Genomic DNA, 24380 nt, shown 5'->3' with positions numbered 1-24380 from the left:
ATGGAGCCCCTTACCTCTATTAATGCAATCTTTCCTCCTCTACCTGAGAAAGGTCACCCACTATCAAACAGCTTTACAAAATCCAGAATAAAATTATTTATTTCTGATGAACGTTGAAAGCACAGGCAGCATCTAAGCACATCAGAAAGGCCCTCGTGCCAGTGCAGCTTAATTTCTCTGCTGTTCTCATCTTCCTCTAAGCTTAACACAATACAAGCAAAAATGGGAATGAGAAACTGTCCATTTTGTACTACCAGTAAGCAAGGCAGTCCAGTGTAAGTGTCCAATTTAAGAAGTCCAGTGTAATCATTCAGTAGAATAAACCAAATATCCTTGTAATTGACAATTATTATAAGATCAATATCTCTTGCTTTGTTTGAATAAACATTTCAGCTTTGCTCTGGTATTTAGAGAACAGTAAGAGACACTTATCCAGAGACATAATTCCACCCCACTGACATCCTTTCAAATATCACTATAATACCAACCGTCAATAAAGAAGGAACACAAACAAATAACACAGATGATCTTAAAGTCTCAAAGCATCTGATGCATTGCCCTCAGACTATAGGCCTCCAATGCTAGCTGATATTAACATCACCATTGTCTAGATACAAAACATCGATACTAATGTATCGATGTAATTTCACCTTTAATTTTACTGAATGACCATTGTTTGTAGTTAGCATGTAATGCTTCACTACCCTCCTTTGTCTCAAACTATTTATTTCATTTATAAAGTTCATGAGAGATTTTGCTAGGCTCACGAATACATATATCACTGCTCCTGGTAAACTAAAAAGTAAAGGGATTATATTTCAGTGAAGTTGAGATAATCACTATAGATTTTAACCTGGTATCAATAACAGCAATGTATGTAATACTAATTGCAAACATACTTGAATATACCCACCTGATTAAAAGATTGGCATCTCCAATGGGCATGTACCAGGTTTTAAATATAAGTAAATAAATGAAATTACACCTGTAATGAGAAACCTGCTTCCTCAGTACCTTCCTCTTGTGTTTTTTTTTGACTTGGTATTTTCAAAAATACATCTTTCAGGATCCAAACCAAATGCCTCTGGGCAGCCAATTACTCCTTGGAATAATAACATATAATTATATACATACAATGTATAATACATAATTATATATAATTATATAACAATTCTCCTCCCTTGTTACATTCTGTTCCTGCTTTCCAGGGCTCCTCCCTGTAGTTGTATGTTTCTTTTTTACAGCCAAATACTATACCAAATCCCTACCAATCAGACTAAGAATTGGTTTTCAGCAATTTAGAACCATTACAAATCACCTAGTTTGTTATCCTCAATTTTACACAAATCTTTACTGTCAACAACTCCACATTGTACTTCACCACTAGACCATCAAAGTCAACGTATAGATTTCACACAGCAAACAAAATCTGACCAAAATATGAATGTTATGACACCCCAGCTGGAATCTAGTACTGATCCATGCAGTTTAATTCCTAGGTATATTAGCTTTTTCCATGATTTTTATCTAATTTCTTTGCACCATTTTAGTTACTAATTCCTGTAGCTCATAGGTTAGCAATAAATCATATATATATATTTTTTTTTTTCCCCCAAAATTTCAATTTTATATTTTAATATTTACAGCAAAGTTACTATTACATACCTGGGAAGAGCAATAAAAATAAAATAATTCAGTCAAATTGGATTTATTTATTTTTGAAAGCTACGGTGTCAGCCCATTATAACACTGCAAGCAAACATCATGGGCTGGTTTCCACAGTCAGTTTTTAAAACCATTCATACATGCATTTAGAGTGCAGGTATAGCAGTACTGTGGGCCTACTTCGAGACAGAGTGTGACAGCTGCCGTAGTACACAGTGACCTGGACTGTCTCATAGAATTAAAAGGGGCATTGTGAAATTACAGGCATATGCTTGGGGGAAAGAGCTCGTGGTTCTTTCTGAGGCTATTGTCATGTTCATAGACTAGTTATTACTGAACAGATTGAACATATCATTTGAGTCCCCACAAGAGAAAGCTTTTCCCTAGAAAAGGCAGAAACTGAAAGTGTTGAAATCACTCAAATTTTGGAAAAAACAAACAAACAAAAAAGAGTACAAACCCATATACCTCTGATAAAATTTTCACTTCCAGCTACTTCTCTTGCTTTTAACTTCGAACCAGTCATGAACCAATCATCCCCCCATATTTGCCATGGTCTACAGAAAGAGGATGATATTGCACTGGTAAGTGAGAGGGAGGCTGTGTTATCAACCAAAGGACAAAGAACTATCCTGCTCATTGCATTTGAATCGCTTGGTTTTGTTTTGTTTTTGTTTGTTTGTTTTGTTTTGTTTTTGTTCCTAGAAGATTCACTTGGTTTTATTAAGCAAATTAGGTCATTTATTAGGTAGAATATACTTTTATTTAATGTTTGAAGTATATAGATTATTTAACAATTAGTGATTTAGCACTCATATTCATTCTTCCAAGCTACTTTGCTAGGCATTTATGTATGCCAAACAGAATATATCATAAATGAATAATTGAATCATTTATAGGTTTATGGATGAGACAGGTTTACAACTAAAGTTGTTTTCTTTCTCCCTCTCTCTTTTTTTTTTTTTTTTTAATAAGGGAAATAGTATGTGTGGTAAACAAAAACCACTTTGAAGTACAGAGTAAATGAGACACTATGTCAGACAAAAAAAGTACAATAAGAACACAAATTATGGGTATGCAAATAAGAATCACAGAATCAACAGAAGGTTGGAGGAGACCTCTAAAATCATCTAATCCAACCTTTAACCTAGCATTAGGAAAATTGTTCACTTAAAATGACTCCTAAAATTCTTAAGATTAGCAACAATTTATTGTTTATTACAAACCATATTTAGCCAAAAAAGCAGTATCCACAAATCATTGAGACATTTTGTAAAGCATCCTACACATGGGCATGAAGAACAAACCCCCAGTGAGACAAAGCTACAAAACTTCGCCCTTCACCTGAGCCCTGTACATTCACCAAGCATCAGTGAAGCTTCCCCACCCCAATTAACAGACAGATCTAGTGCAGTTTAATAAATCTTTAATCTTAATGTAATAAATCTTTAATCCTTTAATAAATCACCTGTTTGTGTTGTGGCCACAAACCACATAACCACATCTGAACAATTATTCCATGTGAACACTGAAGGACAAAATATGAACAGCTTATTCTGCACATTTCACCCTAAACATTGTTCTTTTTCCTACTCAACCTGATCAGCACATAGGCATCTGTGGAGAAAGCTTGATTTATTTATTTTATTTTTTTTCTCCTGACACCATACCTAAGCCATTAAACCTTTTTTAAAAATAAATTAATAATAAAACTACCTTCTATCACATTTTAGATGTTGTGCCTGGACTCGGCACTTTTCTCTTGTATTGTGTTAGGCTCATAACTTCAATTCTCTGTCTTGTATCTGGTTTATTTTAAATACCAAACGCATTTGCAACTTTCAAGCTGTTGAAGAATTCAGCCATTTTCTGCTTCCTTTAGTATTTAGCGATGGTACTTAATGCTACCTTTTAATTTTTGTTTGCAGCAATATTACTTTGAAAATGGGAATCCATGTTCTCCTTTAGCATTTTCAGAACTGTATCTACATTTCAGAGAAATTCAACCTAAGCTAGGGGTTTATCGACATATAAGGATAGCATGCAGTTTTTTTTTTTCTTTTTCTTTAACAGAGTCAAACCTACTTACTGCAATTAACAGGCACCTAAGTTAGCTCCAGCTATCCTACTGAAATTCAGTTTCCCGAGGACTACACGCACTTCTGTGACAAAATTAAGGTGTTCAGTTATGACCCTTCTGTTTCTTATCGCAGAATCTTGGAACAGCTTGTGTTGGAAGGGCCCTTAAAAATCTACCAGTTCCACCTCCTTCCCTCTCCCCCCCCTGCCATAGGGAGTGACACCACCCACTAGATCAGGTTGACCAAGGCCCCATCCAGCCTGGCCTTGAACATCTCCAGGGAAGGGGCATCCACAGCTTCTCTGAGCAACTTATTCCAGTGATTCACTACCACAGCAAAGAATGTATTTCTGAATTTCTTTCTTATCTTCATTTCAGAGGAACATTAACATCATTTGAAACAGAAGTGACAAAAAAAAAAAAAAGGCAATCTTCTGACATACTAGCAGCATCATACTGTCAACAAGAACTGAAAACCTAATAAGCTACAGAAAACATAATACATAAGAAATATAAAGACCACTTTTGTATGCATTGAATATTCAGGTGGTCCTCTCCTGTTTTTAACCTAATAGCTTTGAAATTTCTCAGTAACTAGATTTCTGGGGAAAAAAACACAAATCCATACACTGGAAAAAAATCATAAAAATGTTTACTCCTAAAAAAAAAAAAAAGCCATCAATATATTGCCGCATGGGGCTTTTAATAAATAAAATGTGGTAATTTAAGACAAACTCCAGTAATTTTAACAGGGTCCCTTCTCTCTTTTTCCATTTTAATGCATGTTTTGTTGTTGTGTTTTTTTTTTTTCTCTTCATTTTAAATTTTAAGATCCATGTTTTTCTACAATTGGTTATTGGCATTTGTGATCGAAGTTATTAGATTTGGAAAATACATGACTGTGACTGGCCAAACAGACAGATGATTCTGTACGCAATGCTGTTATCATACAACAAATGACTCTCAAAGAGTATCATAAAACTTCAACTGATTCTCAGAGTTTATTTACATTTCTTATTTCCATGTATTCCTGCAGAGGACAAGCAACACTTAACATTTTGCATAACCAGATTTGCATATTACCTTGTAGCAGTGGAAGTTGAATCAGTGCCATATATATCTCAATGACATATAATAAATATATATATTTATTTATGACATGCAAAAATATATATGAAAGATTTCTTCCATATTGTGTACTTGTATAATTTACACAACATGCTCACCATTGCTTTTAAAGAACCACACTTGTAACTTGACAGGATATTCCTGAGACTTTCTTTTTTTCCAAATAGAAGTTATGACTAGCTCACATTTTAGGTAGATGAAGAGTCAGATCAAAAATATCAGTCATACCTGAATATATATATATATAATATATATATATATATATATATATATATATATATACACACATACTAATAAATATATATTTGACAGGAAAAGAAATGCTTATCTAAGACATGTTGGATCTGTTCTGGAGCCATTCCATATATTAAAGGTTCTTTTTAAAGTTGATTTTTTAAGCACTGTGATGCTTAATAAATAAATAAATAAATAATAATAATAATAATAATAATAAAAAAAAAAACAGTCTCTTTCTACAAGCTTTTTTTTTTTTTCTCTCCCCCAATAAAATCTCTGAAAATAACTTCTGTGCTTTACTTAAAAGTCTCTTATACATAAGCAATAGGACAACACTTGCTGATTTTCAGTAAATTAAATTCATAGCAATGACCATTATGTCAGGATGACATTTACTTGATTAAATGCACAGGTGCTTTGAGCTGAATGAAAACACTGGCACAAACCCTCAAGGTGGAAGCACTGCTTGCATAGCAGATTCAGCACAGACTCAGAGGCACAGCAGTGAGTCTGACGGGGACCATGTCCACTTGCACACATTGTTATTTACTTATGAGCCTAGGCATGGAGTAATGTCCATCCAGCCAGAGCCCTTTGGCACGATATAGATGGCTTTTTACAAACCCAGCCATTTTGATAGGCATTAGAGGAGGGAATTTCCAGGAACAAAAGAAATACTTTGTAAGATTCACATTTATAAAGCAGGAATTTCACAACTCAGATCAAATTTGTTCCCCTATGTAAAATCTGGTATTTTACAGAAGACTCCCCACTGAGCATCTTTTTAAAATATTTTTCACATTATGATGTTTGATACCAAATGATGGCACAGAGGAGATGACAGTATGAATCAACTACCTGGACAGCACACATTTTAATTTTCTTAGTGTACAAGGATAATAAGAGGTCATACCACTCCCTCCATGAGACATAGTACTTATGGGAAAGATAATAGCTGAACAGAAAAGTCTTAGCATGGATGTAGACTTCAAGTCAGCACTGTTTGCAATATAGGGACAGTATATATAGGGACAATGCTATACAATGAACCAGTCACACTTCTATGGGCAAGCAGGTTTCTTCAGAGAGAAATAGGGAAAGGCTCATGAAAATGATCTCTACTGTGTCCGGAACAGGTGAGTTTTTTTTATATTGGCTTATATAGAACAGCACTCTTCTCAAACTCCTTCATTTCATGATGCATATTCTCGAGTATCTGATTAAATGTTGCACAGGTAGAAATATCCAGAAATATTCTCCTGTTTTTTCTTGTTTGTTTGGTCACAACATTTCAGTATTTCACTTAAAATTTTGTTTTCAGATATTTCAAACATTGACCAGAATTCATCACTAATGCTGTGTGTTACATATGCTCATTTAACCTAAAACTAGAAGTAGTGACTCTGCAAATCATCTCTTATAGGTAGTAAATCTAATTTTTATCAGCAGACTACAGCTTTAGCAAGTAATGCCAGCAGTTAATAACTTCATTTTTAAGGTTAAATATCTTCCCCAATGTTCCTCCAAGCTGACAAATGAGAAGACTAATCACATGAACATCAGCACTGCATTAAGGAAGCAGGCTCTCAGAAGTTCTATGGAGTATGCTTATATTGTAACCCACATTTTACACAGATACAAACATTGAGATAGCAATTAACTTGCTCAAATCTGCTCTATTTTTCTGAACCTCCAACATTCGGCAATCTCTAGACTACAACACTGAAAGCATATGTTTGTGCCACAGTGGGTCTGTCTCAGTTGTCATTTACCCCAATAAAGCCATTTTCTAGTCAATTGGTTTGTTTAATCATTGCAGCAGTCCCTTAACAAGGCCCTATTAACTTCATTCTTTTTGAAATAGCAGTATGGCTCCTAAATTCAGAATACCAACACCTCAAATCACAGGGCAAATGAGGTACACAAAGTCTTTGACATTGTATCTGTGTTTGGGAACAAAAGCCAGGTACTGGGTGCAAGTCTACTGTTCCCTACAGTAGAAGAAACAAGTTCCTTGTCCTTCAGTCATTTCTCCACTCACACTTGTGGCCATCTATATCAGGAATTTTGGCACTTAGCAAAAGTAGCTCGCAAAATTATTAATCTCTCTTACAAAGCATCACTCCTCTCTGACCCAAAGGCTCACTGTGTCTCAATTTTCACAAATCCCATTTGAAGAGAAACCCTGTACTTCCTTTGATTGCAACTGCAATGCAGGATCTTTCCTAAACAAATGAAGAGCAAAATAAGGCAGGAAGTCCAAAACCCATTGTCCTTGTATTTGCAAATGATGATCAGGAACCCAGGAGTAATGCTTTCAACAAAGCATTTCAACAAATCAACAAAGAAATGAAATTTTAAGAAATTATCTTTATTAGTTGTGCCTTAATTATTATTTCTCCTGTCTTTTACAAACTGTAAGAATTAATAAACATATGAGTGAGAAAGAAAACCAAAACAATGTGTAAGTATTTACTTCGTCACATACAAATCATATTTTATTTCTAGTAATTTAAAAAATGCTTGCAGTGAAACCTAAATAACTTTAAACCTTGTGTTAAGTTTTGGCTAGTTTACAGGCTCTGAAAAGTCTGTGAATCTTTTGAATGCATTAGGAATGACATAGTTAGTCACATAAAAGAAGCACTGCAAGTTTCACATGTTGTCAGTAGGAATGAAGATGAAAATTCAGTGCTCCTGGCTGTGATTTGCTTGAAGATTTCAGGCAAAGCTTGGCACAGGTGTGCTTAAAAGGAGAAAGCATCGATCCAAATTCTGCCTCTTAGCAACAAGATGTAATCTTAGTACTTGATTTAAAAGACAGGTGATGAATCACAAGTCTTCATAAATAAGGAGATGGCAATACACTCTCTTTACATGGTGTAAATGTCATGAGAGGAGGAGATGGAAAGCAAACTATCACATAGCTAAGCTGCTACCATCTGCACAATTACTATATGTTCTAAGCAGCGAGGGAGTAGGAGGGAAAAGCATCATCAGTTATGACTATGCAGTCATTAGCCAAGATCCCAATCTTCATTAGAAAAATGGATTAAAACTCACCATTTACTGTAGATGTCACAGTGGCTCCAAAAACAATACAAACAATGGCCCACTGGAATTGGGTAAAAACCATGCATTTTGAAGTGCTTGTTAGTTAGCAGAAGTGTGACATCAAGATAAAGTGATTAATGCTATTAATTTAAGACAACATCTTCCTCCCCCCAGTTCAAGCAATTTTTATTATAAGGAGGAAGAGAAAATAGAGCACACTACAAATATTAGAAGAAAATGACGGCTTGGGATAAGCAAGGTCTGTAACTGAATGAAAAACTGACCACAAAACTACAACAAGCTTTCAAAAAGGTTTAGAGAACATATAGACTTTACATTAGGAAATTGCAGAACAGAAAGCCTGGATGAGCACAGGGAGATGAAGCAAAGAGTGTTAAGAGAAGCCGGAAGGGGAGAGAATCATGCATTTTTGAAGCAGATACAAGAGAGGAAAGCTTTGTCAGAGTTAAGAATACATTTGATCAGCCACAGATCTAAACTTCCCTACTCAGTTTATTTTCATTGAATTCAGTATTGAAAACACAGTAAAAGTAATGCCCTGACATCATGCAGGGAAGGAAGGGAAGGAAGCCCCTTCCCACCTCTCTTTGGTAACATAGACCCTTTTTGCCAATACCACTGAGTTTTTGTTTGTTTGTTTGTTTGTTTGTTTGTTTGTTTTTAATTGGAATGGAAACTCTCCCATGGTTTTAGCTATGAAATGGCTTCTGGAAGACCTTTTCATTTATTTATTTATTTTGCAGATAAAGCCAATAATGCAGAGCTGACATCCTACTCTCTCTTAATGGATATCACATTTTCAGGATGGAGTACAAAAGATATTTGTCACACCAAGTCCAAGCTATCAACTTCTACTAAAAAACATTTTGGATATTGTATTTTCCATAGCCAGTAAGAACTGCTGAACAACAAACTACTGCAATGAATAAAACTTTTTGGTTATTCATTCCTGTCAAGGCTAATTAATACAAATGCTCCCTCACTTCCTGAACTTTTCTCTCAACTGAAATGGAGTTAAGAAATCTGGAAGTATTAGGACACCTTTCTTTTTGCCTTATTTCTATGCACATTTGTGTTTTTCCTGCTATGGGCAGAAGATTTACATTTGCTACATTTCCACCCCATTTTGCAGACTTCAGAAATTCAAGAATATATTGATATTCTGAGATATTCACTCAGGCACAACAAAGTTTCTAGGTTTATTGTCTTGTCCATCAGTAACATATCTAGCATAAGACAAAATGCAATATACAAAATACATTACTTAATGTAACAAAACTAAAAGCTATTTTTGTTATTTATTGCATGGACAAATGTATCAACAAAAACAAAACAAAACAAAACAAAAACATGGAAAATAAATCTAAGTGAGAAAGATTGCTTTAGCAATGCTTTCTTTTCTTTCATAAGGTTAAGTCAATCATCTTTCCCATCTTGAAGCTACATAGTTCAGGCATCTCATATACTAGTCATGTATTTCCTAATCGCTTTTTATTGATCTAATATCTATTCCCTCGTCTGAATAAATTTCTAATAAGATTCTCTAATAGCTATCATGAATAGTGAAGGTACCACTAAATATTTACTTTCATTCTTGACATTAAACAAATATAACTCTCCATGCCCTTTTCCTTGTGCTCAATCCTGCAGGGGTAGTATTCCCTCTGCTAACATTCTTCAGTCTTACCATTATTTCTATGACCAGGACACAGCATATTTCCCTAGTAATCCCATAAATCACATATATAGATTGCATTGAAATTAAAGCTGTTCTGAAATAAAATGAACAGATTAGGCTTAAAGAAACTTAAATGAGGTGAAGCAGACAAGACCTGATAAGACAGATGGAATTAGAGTCTATATACTTCAATATATTCAAAATAACTTCAGTACTTATAGAAACAAAATACTAACACAAAGGGGGGAAAAAATATATACTATATCACCACAATAACACATTCTGAGTCTTCCCTATAGGTAATGTTTTTGGACAGTTTTGGAAATAATTCATATCAGGTGTTTAATGTAATAGAAGAAAAGGTAATGTAGCATTTAAGCCCCTTATCAGCTTTGGGTCCATGCAGCTAAATCAAAGGAGTTGATAGCAAGTCTGACTTAAACAACCAACTACAGCTGCTGTTGATATACATGAAAGTGACCTCAAATGCATCTCTACAGAACTACCTGAGCAGAGGGTAGACTTCCTCTTAATCCTTGTACACACAAAGATCATCCCTTCCAGAACTGTAACTTGTACTCATCCCTCCTCAGATTTTTTTTTTAATAATTAAAAAAAAAAAAAAAGCTATTCTAGCATCTTTGAAACACCAAACTCATCAAACTCCTGCTGTAGGTACCCTATGGCAATGAATCCTGCAGAGTAGGTATCTGGAAAGGACCTGAGGGCCAGGCTGAAGTTTTATACATTTGTAATATTTAAAAAAGACATATATAAATGCAAATAAAGAACATCTTCCTGAATGCCAGCATCAAATATTTTATCAATATTCTCCAGTCTTAATGACATGCAAATGATTCTTCTGAAATCTTATCTTCTCTATGAAATCAAATTATCTTCTTGCATCAGAACCTGAACACTGGCTCTGAAAAGGAATTAATCTTGACTATATCTTCAGCATCTCTTCCTTCAACAGGAAATAAACTCCTTGGTTTGGGTTGGGCAGAGAGGGGTTGTGGTTGTGTGTTTGTTTTAAATGTGTAGTAATGCCCCTACAGAAGCACAGTTCCTTTTCAAATAAATAATTCAGCACCAGAATTTATTCTGTTGAACGCATACCAAAGTTATGTGAAAACAAATAATGGCACAACTGTCTTATAGCTACTCCACTACCTCTTTAAAAGACCAAAAGCAAAAAATGCAATTATGAAATAAAATTCTAGTGTGTACTATTAAAAAAAAAAAAAAAAAAAAAGGGATGAACTTCTGAAATTTCAGTATGTGCCTTCTTGCCTTTGTCCTTTGCACCAATTGACATCTCTTCTTTTTGCATACTGAACCAGATGGAGTAGATACAAGCTATCTTCTAGAGAGATGGGAAGATGAACAAACAGATGATCTCTCACTGGAAGATGGAGCTTACCATCAACCTCTATAAATTATTTACATCCTCAAGTGACCACACAAAAATGTTCTGTAGTCACCTAACTTTAGGAGACTTTTCTCTTTTCAAGTAGTTTTTGTTGCCAGAAATTTGTGATACTTATCTACATTGTGATAAACGTTATGTTCATGGTGAATTAGTATTATGTTGCTCTCCCACATAAGCAGGGGCATTTAGAACTCTGGAGTACTTCTTTCTGTGCACAGTATCAGCTACATTGCTTGTTAAGATTAATGGTTATTATTCATTTAAAAATAAGATATTTTAGAAAAAAATGAACCATTCAAAAATAAATTATTATAAGCAATGGTACCTGTCACACACAAAGGCCCACTGAACCACATGGTTCTTCTTAATTGACACTCAGACCCACAAATAGGAAGGAAATCAATATTATGACTTAAGTTGAACTGAGTAAGGACTTGGAGAAGACCCCATCATTTATCACTTTAGTCCCTAAGTACCTTATATATCTGTATAAACTTGCACTTCATTACAACAGAGTTTAAAACACTTAAAACTTACTTTGCAACAGCCACTTACTACATTCTTACACTCTTCTTCAGAAAAAAAAAAAAAGAAGAGAGAAAACCAAACCAAAACAACAACAAAAAACAGTTAAATACCTTAATAGTTTGCATACAAACTAAGAGCATTTGAACTCACCAAAACCAAAGGGAAATGGCTGTCATTCCCTGTGATTTTGCACTGAGCACGTTTTTTGTTAAATTTTGCTAGTTAAGAGTTCTAAGAAAATCCATGAGATGGAAGCCTGCAAAACAATTGCTAGAACACTTTGATCCTAACCATATTGCGTCAGTTTCAGTTAACACAAGTGAAACAGATCACAAAGCATTTCCCCAGCAGCTATACATCCCTAGCTCTTTTCCATTCTGATACTGAAGAGGAAAGTGACATAACATTTTTCAATATATGCTGAATACATTTTCTATCAACACTTTAAATAGGCAATGCAACACCTTCTACAGTAAAACCTAGTCTAGCAGTGGTTGTTGCCTTCCTCTACATTTTCTAAATAGAAAAAAATGTTAGCTTTATAATTCTCAGTGGTTTCACAACCCTTCAAAGGGCTGTGAAAAAAGTAGGAGGTTTTTTTTTTGGAAAAAAATGGAAATACTTTAAAAGATTGTATACCTTTATATACCTTTCACTTTTCAAGATAAATTGTTGGAAGAAATATTTTTAAGCACCAGTTTTAAAATACATCTCCAGGAGAGAAAGCCTTGTCAGTATAATCTATAGCTTTTATTTATTGCAATTAAAAAATAAGAAGAAGAAAAAAAAGAATTTCAGTGTGTTCTTAAAGAAGGACACGTTGTATCACATAAAAATGGAGAAAAATGCAATGATCTCAATTCAGAGATCAGCTGGGAGGATAACACACTGGCAAATCAACCCCATGAAATGCTAAATCTGGATTTACAGTTCACATGTAAGAAGAATTTAGAGACATGAGCACTTGTTCTTTTCTGGTATTCTCCCAGAACTGAGAGTGTCCACAGACTACAAGCCATGGCATATTGATTATGGTCCCTTGAAACATCATCTGCTATACAGACAGCAATTTCCGAGGAACCAGTCTCTAGGTCAGGCCACTACAGTAATTGCTAAGGTCCTTTTTGTCCTGACACTCCAATCACGCCTGAATGCTGAAAGAACCCGGTTCTTTTCTTGTAGTCTTCCTCTGGCCCTGAGACATACTTCCCATCTGCTCATACAGATGGTACGCTCATGTGAATTTAGGAGAATGGTTTTCCGAACTTTGTTTTCTCTCTCCTTAAATTACATGGTTCTAGACTTGTAGAAGTAGAATGTGTTCAAGGGATGCCAACTCAGAAGAAAAATGTGTACACGTACACACATAAACACAGACTTGTTTTCTTAAATGTGATTTAGCACAGAAACTACTCACTAAATTGCTACAGCAAATGCCTGCATTGCAGCTAAACAGCCAACATTACAATCAGGGATAAGCATGGCTTAAAAACATTCTTCTGCAGATGTTTACATGTATCCCTTGAGTCTGAAGAACTTATCTGGAAATACCACAAGAACAGAATTTCTTGTAACATCCTAGTTTCTCTCCTTCTAAGCAGGATTAAATATTCTTCCAGGAAAGGCTTTCCTCTAGTCCTCTGCACACTGAGAGTCAAATAAAATTTATATTTATGGAGGAAAAAAAAAAAAGTCCTGAACCATCTAGACTTTTTAATTAAAAAGTATTATGTAGATTTTAGGAGTTTAGGTGATTACTATTTCTCAAAAACATATTTACCATTTTAAAAATCACTAACAAAACAAGATAAAACAGCAGGTTAGCAAGTTAACTGTTCTCTTCACAGGACGTGCATTGAAAAAGTAAATGTAAACATTTAAATAAAAAAATCACTAAAACTAGATACTTTGCTAGAATGAAAAATAATACCAAGCAAAAATAAAACACAAGGAAAAAACTCCATTCATTTAAGAAGTAGTTTCAAACAATGCCTTATAACAATGCTCATAACAGTGTATAGATAGATTTTCTTTTACAATCATAACTAAAGCATTACTACTTGTGACTACAGGAGGAATAATATGTATAATCAATTCTAAACATAGACTCATAACATTTATTTTTCTTAGACATGCAAGGCCTTACAACTTCATTCTGAATGCTCTCTGATCCTGTCCCAACTTAACAATGTCCATCTCAGAATTCATCAGATTTTTGATTACAAAGAAATGCAAATATTCATACATATATACATATGCTGTACATATACAGCAAATATACACATCATATACTTAAGCATGTGTACAGAAACATTATACACAGATTTAGCACCCATCTCATTATCTGAGTCTTGATCAGAGCACCCTGAAATAAGATTTTATGTATACCTTCCCTAAATGAAAATTTCCATTGTCACAATCAGAGAGTACCAGCAAAAGTGATATGATAAAACACATCACAGAAAGAAAATCAGACAGATTTGTGTTGCTGTAATTCTAAATTATGCTAATATTTAAATTTCAATTCAAGATTAAGTGTTTGATGTCTCTTATTTGTTTTTGGAATACATCTATTCAATGTCTTTGGAGCAACTTAAACTATTACACAGTTCTTTAGCTGATGGAGGTTTTCTTGCTAATAGAGAGTAAATGTCACAGTTTATCTGTTAGGGTATAAAACTCAGAATTTCTTTCACTTCATTGCAATATAGTTATCTTGGATAATAGAGCTTTCAATGGAGGATATTCCTGTGACTTAAAGCTTTTTCCTTATTAAGCTTAATTGAGTTAATTATTCACATACTAATAATTTAACAGCTACTCCATATAAAATAGAAGCAAGAGACCATTTTGAGCACTTATGCTATACTTAAAATCTAATAAAGGAACTGAAATAAAAAGATACCTTTGTTGCACAAGGGGAAATGGGCAAAAGTTGCACCAGGGGAGGTTTAGGTTGGATATTAGGAAAAACTTTACAGAAAGGGTTTTTAGGCATTGGAATGGGCTGCCTAGGGAAGTGGTTGAGTCACCATCCCTGGAGGTCTTTAAAAGACATTTAGATATAGAGCTTAGTGATGTGGTTTAGTGGAGGACTTGTTAGTGTTAGGTCAGAGGTTGGACTCTGATCTTGGAGATCTCTTCCAATCTAGATGATTCTTTGATTCTTTCAGATGTGGAGGTATTTAAAATCCAACTACCCTCTCTCCTGCTGTGGACGGAGGTGTTCTGAAATGATATCATCCCAAATCCTACAGCAAAATGCATCTTTAATCTATCAGTCCTTAATTGAAAAAAGATACTTATGACATTCAGTGATCTCCTCTTTATTCCAAAAATTGCATCTTTCCTAAAATTGGCTTATTTTGTGATTGTGTTGCTATGTAGGAAGAATGGAACAGTGTGATTCTAAGGACAATGGAACAGATTTGTATCTGTAAAACAGCTATCATCCCAATGTGCATATCAAGGCTGGCATTTTATAATTCTTCATAATAATGCTTGGCACTTACATACTGTTTAATGGGATCAAAATACTTTACAAACTAATTAATTCATCTTCACAACACCCCTGTGAGAAGTTAGGTTTTACTATTCCAATTTAATAAATGGAGAAACTGAGGCAGAGGAGTTGTATGATTTGATTCGTGTCACAAAGGGAGCCTAGGTCTTCAGTTTGTAGACTAGAAATAACAGCAGCAGCAGTTCTGTGGCAAATTCCTTGGGACCTTCAACTGAACTATTTGCATGAGTAAGAAAAACAGAATATGGCCCACATCTTGAGCCAGAGTTGATGCCTTGTTTAGTTAAAACTACAGTTAATTCCCTTAAGGAATGTGCTGGGATTCCAGAAACCCAACTTCCTTTCCTCATGTTTGATCTAATTGACTGTGCAAAGCAAGAGCTGGTAACTTGTCCTGCCCTGGGATTTCCAGATAATGAGACTGGGGGAATGCTGCTGCTTCTCTGCTCACACCCTTGGATGCTGTAGGAATTGTTAATTCATATGCTTTGTACACAAAATTCTACATAACTGTGCAGAATTCTTAGGCAACTCAAATTTTCAGTCTACATAATAGCTTCAATTTGAGACAGTTTCTATTACATTTGCATTTATTTTTGCCTGTTTTCAAATGGCTCCTACTTTGAATGGCTGCATGCAAGATTTAAGGGTTCTTATAAATGTGTATGTATATTTTAACAGTTTGAACATAGAAATCCAGTTCACTCCTTGTGCAAAACTAAACTGCATGTCAGACAGAGAGACAGAGAATTAATTTTTAGCAAGTGTTGGCAGCTGAAAGTTCAGTAATTGCTACTATGAACATGCACAGTAGCACAAAAAATTACCCAGGTATCATAATAGAAACACTTGTTCAGAGTATTGAGATTCTCAAGTTCAAACAAGTCTTACTCAAATTACCTTTCTCTTACTCTTTGCAATGCTTGTATAGGCCAGTATCGTCCTATTATGGCATTTGGTGTTATATGTTTACATGACATAAAAAAGAATGACAAGTGGCATCCAAAGCTAAAAAAAAAAAATACTTATGTTTTAACTACGTGTGACAACAGTATGGTACCATTTAATTTCTTACTTTAAGAAAAAATTTGGAAACTTTGCATTCCAGAAAATATTTTTGATCTGATTCTGTATCTCATTGTATGACATATCTTTCCACTGGGCCAAAATCCCTAGGACAGAGCCAATAAAAGGACCTAATATCTCCTCAGAATGACATTTAATAAAATGGAAATAATGAACAGGTAAGCCACTACATGCATTTTATCCACATAAGTATCGGGAATAAATTCAGAGCTTTTCCCCCTTAAACTCATATTACACTTTCAGTGGTGATTTTATATCTCTTACATGACATTTTTAACACCCCTTCTGAAGATATGCAGGATATCTTCTGAAGATACCCAGGATGTGGTCACCAGCAAAAGTTCTGGGTATATTTTGTTTTAAAACAAAAAACCAAAACCACCAACAATAAAATCCACAAGTTTCAGTCACAAAAAGCATAAAACTAGTCCCCTGAGGAAATGGGACATTCTTTGTTATGCAGTCATCAGTCCTCAGTGACTATACACTATCCCAGTGTTCACTTGTGAGGACTGTTAGAAGTACAGAAGGGTAAAAATCTCTATAGATATCCTGGTGAAAAACTATGAGAAACATCGTTGTGTTCAGCCACTTCAACTATATTTAATCCTGCTATTCTAGTATTTATTTCATCTGACACACATCACCCATATGCTTACATCCAGCAAAGAGACAAATTCCAGGAGGACCACCCCAAGAAACAGTTACACAAGTAGAAGCTCCAAACTGGCTAACAGAAGTGCCTTGTCTCCCTTATCAAAACATGCATTCTAACCTTGGGAAAAAAATAAAATAAAACCATAACTAAAAATTCCAGTACTTCTACAGGCTGAAGAAAATCAGAGAACTGTTTCTTCATGTTGTGGTTTAGCACATCAGGCAGCTAAACACCACACAGCTGTTTGTTCATCTTCTTCCCACCCCTCCCCAAGAAAGATAAGTGAGAAAACTGGGGGGTGGAGGGTGGAAGGAAAGAGGCAAAAGCTCATGGCTTTAGCCAAAGACAGTTAAATAGGACAGAAAAGGAAGGAATAACAATAGTAATAAAAAATAATATACAAAGCAAGTGATGTACAATGCAATTGCTCACCACCTACTGACCAATGCCCAACCAGACCACAAGAATCTACCCCCTTCATGCCAGCCACACCCTCCCCCCCTGCCCCCCTGCCTCCCCCCAGTTTTACTGTCCTGCAAGATGTGGCATGGTATGGGATGGGTATGGAATGTCCCTGTGGCCACCCCGAGCCAGCTGTCCTGGTCCTGTCCCCTCCCAGCTCGTGGAGCACCCCTGGTTTCCTCACTGGCAGAGCAGCATGAGCTACAACATCCTCGGCTCTGTGGGACACTGCTCTGCAACAGCTAAAACATCAGTGTGTTATCAGCATTATTCTACTCCTAAATCCAAAACACAGCACCATACCAACTAGTAGAAAGAAATTAACTCCATCCCAGCTGAAACCACAATACTTCAAAACATGTCAGAATTATCTGTCTGCATTTTGGAATAGATTTGATGTCAAAAGTCAGAGGAAAACTATATACATTCACTTCAGAAATAAATTTTATGTGCCACAGCAACTATTTCTGCTATGTGTATTATATAAATCAGCTATTTTCGCACACAGAAATTTAATTAAAGCCATATCTTTTCATGAGTTCTGGCTGCATATGTTGTTCCAGATTTTTTCAACCTACAGTCAGCTGATTATTTTTCTAGATTTGAATCTTTGTTCTCAAAATCCACATTTCTACACATGTTGTCAAAGCACTTATATCCTAATGAAAGCCTTCTTGTCTACTAATAATCATTTTCCCTGTAATGACTTAATTTCAGCCTATATCTTGCAATTTTCTACCATTTTTGTGATTTGAGTGTATCATCTCCTGAATGTTCTATCCTTCACATATCTGGCAAAGAAATTTTCTTTTCAGATGGAATATGGAATAAAGTCATTTTTAAATTGCAAAAAAAATAAAGTTCAGTCATTTTCTAAAATACCATCCTAAAACTTGCACGGGGAAAAACAAATATCTTTCCTTTATTTCTCCAAAACATAAAGAGCTGGCAGCTATCCCTCAGAAATATAAATCTTTCTGAAACTGAAAGTAACCAGTACATCACATTATCTGTAAAAAAGCTGGTCACAGTTCAGTCATGCTCTTAACTAAAGCCCTACAGGAGCAACACTGCAGGCTATGAGAACATTGTAACTACTGTATAGATGTCTACATTCACTGTTAGCCATTTCTCATTCTCTCTCTCCACTCAGTGACAGCATAAACCAGTTGCTTACAAAACAGTCTCCTATATCTTCCTGAAATTTACCTTCACAGTGTTAAATCTAATCAGATCTGACATTCATACCATGTATGGGTTCCGCTAGGAAAAAAATGAAGAACAATGTTAAGAGATCACCACTTGCAATATCCAAAATAGAAATTAAATTATAGGAGCATAAAAGAATGGGACAGCTACATGTCTTCATTTTAAAGACCATTCATTTAAGACCATTTTTGTAATATGACACTCACAATGCATTTAATTATGGCAATCAAGGTAAATGAACTTGAATTCATAGAAACGCATGTATACATGTGTATATGAATTTATACATACATATTCATGTATGGAGAGGCAAGAAAGCAAAAAATTAATGTTGATATTTAAAAGAATCTTAATTTTGTAGTGTACATCTCAAAGTAAGAATATGCCATTGCAAGTATAAGCTAAAACAAATTATTAATAACAGTAATTTCAGAACAGTAGTAGAGTGCAGGTATTTTTGTGTGTGTGTGTTGGGGGGGTATTTAAGGTAAGTGAAAACTAATGTTAAGCCAAAATTAAATATATCTCTATGATTGACACTTTAATCACGTAACCTTGAATTCATTTTAGATAAAATAGCTATTTAATATGATTTAAAGCTATAAAACAAACCTTAACATTAGAATCATAACATTTATTGCCACATGCCCAAGTAAAGGCAAAAGCAGAATATAGGCAAATGCATAATGGTGTTTTTTTTTTTTTATTATTATTTTTTTAATCAGCATGTATGCTTACTCCATCCATCCCCTGTATTTGACCTCCAAAAACTTTCTGAAACCTACTCTCATGAGTAGGTTTCAGGAAGCAAGGATTTTTTTCCTCCTGCAAGGAGCAGGAGGAAGGATTTTTTACATTTCACTACAAAGATTTGTCCATGGATCATAAATAATTAGGGAATATAAGAACAATTTTTGAGTGTAATTACCCAACTATCATAGAATTATACTGATAATCAGGTTTGCCTCTTGCCTTTGGCAATGCTTTTCTTGGAAATGAGCTGCATCCCAGGAATGACAGAGATAGAAACCTTACAGAATTGACAAGAAAAAGATAAAGCTAGAAACGCACATATAAAAAAAAAATAATACAGCCTATGCAACAAATTCCCAGCAAGCATTGTGATGTTATAATACAAACACATGTATACACACATGCAGTCAAGATTTATTTAAAACAAACTTTCTTTTCCAGGAAATCGAGACCAAAAAAATATTTTCATTGACAGTCACTACATATTTTGCCTTTAAATATTTTCATTTTCTTTCTAACCAGAACATGTCACAAAAGTTAGGAAAAAAAAAAAAGATTTTTTTTTTTTTTTCATTTCAAGCATAGAGTTATGTTTCCTCCAAAAGTCAGGAAAAGAGAGAGTGTGTGTATGCGTGTGTTATCTTGCAAGAAAGAATAAATGCAATGTTATTTTGTAAGAATATGAAAAGTATATATTTTTTAAAAATTGTGAAAATTAGATTTGCCAAAAAGAAAAAAAAAAGTAAAACTAAGCTTTTTGTTTCCACTTTTTTTTTTTTTTTTTTTTTTTTTTTTTTTAACCAAATATATCATGTTTCTTTTGGGAAACAAAAAAATATAAAAAAACATTTTTTCACAATTTTTTAAACATTTCTAGTGAAAAAAACTTGCCACGTGTTTCTTCTACAGAACAATCTTTTTTGAGTTTCACTTCATGTTTACCAATATTATCAAATAGAGAAATATCAGTTAAGTAGTCAGAATGAAAAATAACTTGTCAGAAATAGCAATGAAAGAGTCAGAAATAGTTATTAAATCTGATATTTGTATAATAAATTGTTTCAGTCATGAATTGAAAATCATACTCAATGCTCTTATTACTCTCATTCTGTTGATACAAATGTGTTAGGTAGTTACTTCATACTTTATTGTTTCTGTCAATAGAACTTTTCAACATTTTAAGGTGCCAAGTATCCATCATTTCATTGAACAATAACAAAAACTCAACCTGCTCCCAGCTTTTCAAATCAAAGTGAATTCCATTTAGTTACAAATAACAAAACATTTCTCTACAGTTCATAAAAATACTTAGTCTGTGCTGCATATCTAGGAATGAAATACATTGTTTCAAGTTTCCTTTATTAAATAAATAAATGGACTTAATTTGTATAATTTTTAATTAAATTCTCTATCTCATCTCAAGTTTTATACAAATTTGTATGCTGGTGCTCTAAAAAAAATAATTAAAAAAAAATCTAATTACTTATATACTATTCATCTGTGGTCATAACCAAGAAGCCATACTTTTGATGGCTAATAAATCCCAGTAGTCAATTCTGTTTATTTTTAGTTAATTGTATTTGGTTTTGTAGGTTTAACAGCCCTTTATTTTTTAGGTAGAACAAACAAACAAGCAAACAAAGAACAATAAACAAAAATCTGTCAAACATAAGGAGAAGCACTGCCTCTTATCTCCAGGGTAGAGAAAGCTAAGGAGCCAGGAAAAGCCCAGATCAGTCCTACTAAGGTGATGACATTGGTTTTAGGTTCTACAATGAAAGATGATATCAGCGTGTCACACATTAGGAGAGTGCATCAAAACCATGAAGTACATTGCTAAATGAACATTTGCACACTTTTTGTCCCTCTTTTCTGAAGGTGAATCACCATCTGGCAAAAACTGCAAGAGTCCAAGGATCAACCACACAGGAGGTATTTGATGCCAGACTCCAGCATAGTGGTGAGAGCACTGATCTGATATCAGTCTCTTGATCTCAAGGAAAATGGTTTCTAACTAAGCAATAAAAACCTACTATTCTGAGAAAGGTATTTCCTGGCATAACGGAGTAGGCTAAACTTTACTACCCTTTCCTACCTGAGGAAACTTTCAGATCAGGGCATCAATACTGAAGTCAAATGCCAAAAGCATTAAACCTCAAGTCCCAGAAGAACTTAGGACTTAGTTTTAGACATTTAAGTTCCAATTTAGGTAGCTATGATCTAAACAAGAAGCTCTAAGGAGAATTATACTTAAATATAAGAAGATTAGTTACATTTTCTTAGTGATCTCATTGATCTAAGGTAAGGATTCCAGAAACACCTGAATGGTTAAAGTGCAGTAAGAAAAGCAAAGGCATCTAGCATTTTCAAGACTAGTGATTTCTAACAGATGACCTTAATTAGATATGGACTTCATGATATGTATTTGTTAAAATGACAGAACTAAATATACAAGACTGTGCTGCTCTCCTTTACATCTGAGTAGAAAATAACCAAGTTAAAAATGCAACCTCCTTGTCCTCAGTTATAGTCAGACAGTGGAAAAATCTTACTGAAAATGAAAGATATACAGTAATAAAAGTTTTGAGAATTAGTATTCCCCAAAATTAATATTTTGAATTTTCCTCAATATGAAAATATCATTCTAAATTATTATTTATTTTTTTTAAAGCCACTCAATGCTTTTTATCTTGTTATCTACTCACTCCATATTAAGTTAGTCATCTCTTGCAGTAATGTATTTAAATTACCTCTCATGGGAACTGCTTTTTCTATGAATACTACCAAACAGACATTTTCCTCACTTGGACATCTGCTCAAGTTCTTCTGCTGATTTGTTCAGTCATTAAGAACTTTTTTATTTAACCACCGCTTTCCATGTAGTCATACACTAACAACATTAGGTTGAAGGACATTTCAGGTCAAATGTCATCAGAAAACTGATTTTCATGAGAGCAACATACACACCAACTGAATGCTCAAAAATATTTATAAAACATACCATTTAGTTATACAATCAGTCCTGTTACATAATTTCCCCCCCTCTAATTATCACTTGGTATTTCTTATTTCAATTCCATTGTGGAAGCAGTTCTAAAAACAGCTTTTAATCCAGAATGTGTATTTACAATAGTATTTATATCCTTATCTGTACCTAAGTATCTTTGAAGTGTACTAAGAATGGAAGCTCATCTCAAAACTTTATCACAAAAACCTTAATCCATTCTTAAAACACTTAAATTGAAACTGTTTGTGCAATATCAGCAGTTTTATAGAACATAGCAATACAAAAAATAACATTTGAAAAAGGCAAAGAAAATATATGAATTTGAAGCTGTAATTAAAAGACTAAAACTAGAAGAGTCAGAAATGGTTTGTACTGACCTTAGTCCGTAAAGAACTGTCCCATCTGGATGCAAACGGATCATTCTGTTCTTCACAGTGACACCATGTACAAATGACTTCTTGTCATTCAGAAAATAGGTATCGGGAACCCATAGCTGATCAGCTACTCTATTGTCCAGAGTAAGGTTTAGAGGTATTACATTATACGACAGCCTCTTATCTCTCCAGGCTTGCTGAAAGTACATTGTCAAGGTATAGTCCTGTAATTATAAAAACAACAGAAAATTTGTTTTTATTGAAATAACATACATATACTAAAGGCGCAAATATACATTTACACATTGTGACTTTTCTTGAAGATAAACATTTCAGTTAGAATTTCTGTAAGTAATTTTATTTATTTTTACAGTACCAAAGAGCTTGTGTATGCTTAATGAGAGAAATAAGAATATAGAAGTGTAATTAATATTTGGTGAATGACTTCTGAGTTCTTGTTTCAATATTAAAAAAAAAAAAAAAAAAAAAGGAAAATATAAGGAAAATATTTTTAAATGGTTAACAACCAGCAATATCTATAGCACTTTACAAGCCTGCAAGTTCTGAAAAACAGGAACATTTACAGATCTGAATTTCGTCTCACGGTCTTCACTGAATTCAGTAAAGCAAGAACTCTGGATCTGCCCTTGTATCTCAAAAATTGCAGCTACCCATTCAAATACTTCTCTAAATTAAAATCTCTTCAAAGTCTGTTAACTTTCCCCTGGGCACTGAAATCAATGGGAAGTCTCCAAGGTTTCTGTGCTACAGAGTCTTATGCTTATGCTTAATTTTACAGATGAAGTAATTCTGGTTACTTCAACGGGACGATTCAGAGAGCACAATTAAGCATCTGGCTAAATATTTGCAGTATTAGGAGACTGCCAGCTTTCCTTGTCTCAGTGAAGGCCACTAATGAACAGTACTTGGGAGATATTTTTATGTTTTAGTGGACAAAATAATTACAAAAATTACTAAGACCTGTTAAACAGACAAAGAACAGTCATTATATATTAGCCTATATATAAAAAACAAAACAAAACAAAACAAATAAACAAACAAAAAAAAACCATTAAAAATACAAAAAGGGGCTGCATATCTGATCACAGGTCCCAGGATCAAGGGCTGAAAAACAATACTGAAGGAACACCAAAGAAAAACTATTCTAAACCCAATCTTTTTTACTTTGTTTTACAAAATCATAATCAGACCTCACACTATTTGAATTGATCTGATCAGTCTTCACTGATCAGTGAGAACTGGTAGCTTACAAAAGCTTGTTTTCAACAAAAACGTCACCAGAAATTTATCAACAGCGCCAGGATTCAGCCATGTCATAGTATAGGAGCCTGCATCTATGCGTCAGTCTGGGGCATTTGAAAACAGGAACACACATATACACACACCCGTTTTGAAGAAATAATTACTTATTGTGGTGACATATCACAAACTAATTTCTAGCATTGAATAACTGAGAAGATCTTA

General features: G+C 34.2%; 1 protein-coding gene across 9 annotated transcripts in view; it reads right to left on the bottom strand.

Moving 5' to 3' along the window:
- GABRB2 (gamma-aminobutyric acid type A receptor subunit beta2) overlaps positions 1–24380 on the bottom strand; it is a 178327-nt gene that overhangs the window by 74584 nt on the left and 79363 nt on the right. For all 9 annotated transcript variants that reach the window (XM_068697748.1, XM_068697746.1, XM_068697744.1 and 6 more), the window contains one exon: positions 22899–23119. In XM_068697748.1, the coding sequence (XP_068553849.1) occupies positions 22899–23119 (221 nt within the window). The remainder of the gene's footprint in view (positions 1–22898; positions 23120–24380) is intronic.

The sequence above is a fragment of the Anas acuta genome, chromosome 14 (assembly GCF_963932015.1).
Source record: "Anas acuta chromosome 14, bAnaAcu1.1, whole genome shotgun sequence".
Taxonomy (NCBI): domain Eukaryota; kingdom Metazoa; phylum Chordata; class Aves; order Anseriformes; family Anatidae; genus Anas; species Anas acuta.
This window is presented reverse-complemented; position numbering and strand designations above follow the sequence as displayed.